Source organism: Teleopsis dalmanni, unplaced genomic scaffold, assembly GCF_002237135.1.
Source record: "Teleopsis dalmanni isolate 2A unplaced genomic scaffold, ASM223713v2 unscaffolded_contig_4577, whole genome shotgun sequence".
Classification (NCBI taxonomy): domain Eukaryota; kingdom Metazoa; phylum Arthropoda; class Insecta; order Diptera; family Diopsidae; genus Teleopsis; species Teleopsis dalmanni.
This window is the reverse complement of record NW_024035959.1, coordinates 1-2,898: the sequence shown is the minus strand read 5'-3', so window position 1 is coordinate 2,898 and position 2,898 is coordinate 1. Positions and strand designations below refer to the sequence as shown.

Below are 2,898 nucleotides of genomic sequence, written 5' to 3'. Positions count from 1 at the left end.
TTTTTTATAAATTTTTTTTATAATTTTAATTTTTCTTTTGTATTTTTATTGTTGTTTTTTCTCTTGTTGACATCATTATTATTGTATTTATTGTATGATTTTTCTTTATAATCCGCTATAAAAATGTGAACATCCTATATTTTGTGTAGTTTTCCCTGAAGATGACTATCGAAGATAGTCGAAATATCGGAAATAAAATATAAACGATTTTTAAATATAAATAATAAATTAATGTCTTTTTATTTATATTAAAATTTGACCAATTAGCCCGGTAACAAATTATTATAATAATAAGTTTTGGTCACAAATATAAGTATTTAATATTTATGAAAAGAGATAAATAAATGACATGACTTATCCAGGGTTTGAAATTGCTTAACTATTTTCAATTGCTTATTTTTGACTACGAAAATAAAATAAGCAAAATGTAAATGCAATTGTTGCATAGTAAGTTTATTCAAAGAAAAGAGATAATGATAAATTATATCATATAGATATAGTATAGACATTGCTATTAGAAGTAGCATAACATATATTAATATGTATAATATTAGCATCATATGTATACTATTATTAGTATCATATAGTGTATCATTAGACATAGAATGTTTCACGTCATAACATTTAATTGAATCAATATATTTTATTTTTCTTTTGCTGTAAGCAGAAAGCATCAGAAGCCATAATGTAAGACTTGAACTTACTAAAAGAACGCTTAAGGAATGAGTTGTAAAAGAGCTTATCTATCCCATGAAATTGTATGGTATCATAGAATGAATGACAAGGAACAAATACTATATTTATGTTTTCAAATTTAAAGCACGAATGTAAATATAGAATATATCAATTTAAAAGCGATGATAGTACTAAGACTGATGATAAGGATTAAGACTCGTTAATTCAAGAGTTAACTCTATTTAGCAGGTTATATTATCCATGATTAAAAAACTGTAAGATCCTCAAAACCGACAGAAATTAATTTGTTGATTGAATCATTTATTCACTAACAACCAAACGATAGCTGATAATTCATGAAGAGACTGTCAAAGTTTTTTTTTATTTTTTTCTTCTATCAGTAGCCTTTTAAAAGAAATATCAAAAACAAAATATATATCATATTTATATTATTATTATGTTGAGGCTAGTTGAGTCAGTGCACTTGAGCACTTTTACTTTCTATTAACTACGAGGTTTCTTCTTAACCCCTCTTTACGCCTTGTCTGGATTATTGTTTATAACTTTATCAGATCTGCATACCTCCCCGAGGAGCTTGTAACCATTCTGAGATTCAATAACGCGGTGTTGATAAGCCTGTCAGTTTTCGTAAATAATTTCAGGGCTCTATACATATTTATAATATAGATAAATTATCAACTCAATTGAATATTTTTGTGGCCCTGAAAAGGGCCTTTTGAATAAGTGGTGTTTGTTTGATATAACGCAATTTACTTGGAACTAGTATACTTAGTGACAGCTTTTGTTCCTTCACTAACTGCGTGCTTAGCCAGTTCACCGGGAAGTAAAAGACGAACAGCAGTTTGAATCTCCCGACTAGTAATGGTGGAGCGCTTATTGTAGTGTGCTAAGCGCGAAGCCTCAGCAGCAATACGTTCGAATATGTCATTCACGAAGCTGTTCATGATGCTCATGGCTTTCGATGATATACCAGTATCGGGGTGGACTTGCTTTAACACTTTATAAATGTAGATAGCATAGCTCTCCTTCCTCCTGCGCTTCTTCTTCTTATCGTTTTTGGTTATATTTTTCTGAGCCTTTCCATCTTTTTTGGCTGCTTTTCCGCTAGTTTTTGGTGGCATGATTTCTGATTTTAAATTTTAATCGTCGATTTGGAGCAATTTCCGTTTCTATATAAACATTTTTCAAACGAAAGTTTAAAGCAATTTTTTATTTTAAATTGCGTTTAGAAAAAGTATATGAGATAATTTGTCGGCATCATTAAAAAAAATAGATCCAATTTTTATAAATCTCAACTACTAGAAACTCAACTCAACTATGTCTGGTCGTGGTAAAGGTGGTAAAGTTAAAGGCAAGGCAAAGTCACGATCAAATCGTGCTGGATTACAATTTCCAGTTGGTCGTATTCATCGATTATTGCGTAAAGGCAATTATGCTGAACGCGTTGGTGCAGGTGCTCCAGTCTACTTAGCTGCCGTTATGGAATATTTGGCTGCTGAAGTTCTTGAATTGGCTGGCAATGCAGCACGCGATAATAAGAAGACAAGAATCATTCCTCGTCATTTACAGTTGGCCATACGTAATGATGAAGAATTGAACAAATTATTGTCTGGTGTTACAATTGCACAAGGTGGTGTACTACCAAACATTCAGGCTGTACTTTTGCCAAAGAAAACAGAAAAGAAGGCTTAAATTATTTTATTTTATTTATTAAAATACGAATACATATACGTGGAGAATTAACTATCAATTAATCCGTCCTTTTCAGGACGACAAAATTTATTTTATTAAAGAAAATGTATTTCATTAAATCAATTGATATAAATATTGTACATACTATCATACCTACCCTACTAACTTACACAAGCCATACTTTAAAACACTTAACAATCAATCATTTCTTGCCTCGCCCTTCTGTTCCGTTACATTCCTGGAAGACCTTCATGAAATCGAAATCTTCGAAAATTGTAAATCAGCCTACATAACAGATAAAATACATAGCATTGTTAGTGTATAACTTAACACTGCGTTTTGCTACATAGTAATAATTTTTTTTTTTGTTTTTGGGCAGCAGGTATTAACCAGTTTTTATACATACGAGTGTGTATGCGTTCCAATTGACTTCCTAGAAATCAGGTTCGCTGTGCCACTATTTTTTAAGAATGCAAGTTTATTATTCAGGGTTAGATAATTGAAGTGTTA

The 2,898-nt window shown here is 30.7% G+C and overlaps 2 protein-coding genes across 2 annotated transcripts; one reads left to right on the top strand and one right to left on the bottom strand.

Annotated features, from left to right (window-relative positions):
- Positions 1-1,397: 1,397 nt before the first annotated feature.
- Positions 1,398-1,839, bottom strand: LOC119665345 (histone H2B). Its single transcript, XM_038074592.1, has one exon. The coding sequence runs from the start codon at positions 1,815-1,817 to the stop codon at positions 1,446-1,448; it is 372 nt and encodes a 123-aa protein (XP_037930520.1). The 5' UTR covers positions 1,818-1,839; the 3' UTR covers positions 1,398-1,445.
- A 126-nt stretch (positions 1,840-1,965) lies between these two features.
- On the top strand, positions 1,966-2,412 carry LOC119665344 (histone H2A). The gene has a single exon (XM_038074591.1). The coding sequence runs from the start codon at positions 2,014-2,016 to the stop codon at positions 2,386-2,388; it is 375 nt and encodes a 124-aa protein (XP_037930519.1). The 5' UTR covers positions 1,966-2,013; the 3' UTR covers positions 2,389-2,412.
- The last annotated feature ends 486 nt before the right edge of the window (positions 2,413-2,898 follow it).

Bases quoted from the DNA above. Each gene is read 5' to 3' on its own strand.
- LOC119665345 (XM_038074592.1), bottom strand. From the start codon at position 1,817: ATGCCACCAAAAACTAGCGGAAAAGCAGCCAAAAAAGATGGAAAGGCT.
- LOC119665344 (XM_038074591.1), top strand. From the start codon at position 2,014: ATGTCTGGTCGTGGTAAAGGTGGTAAAGTTAAAGGCAAGGCAAAGTCA.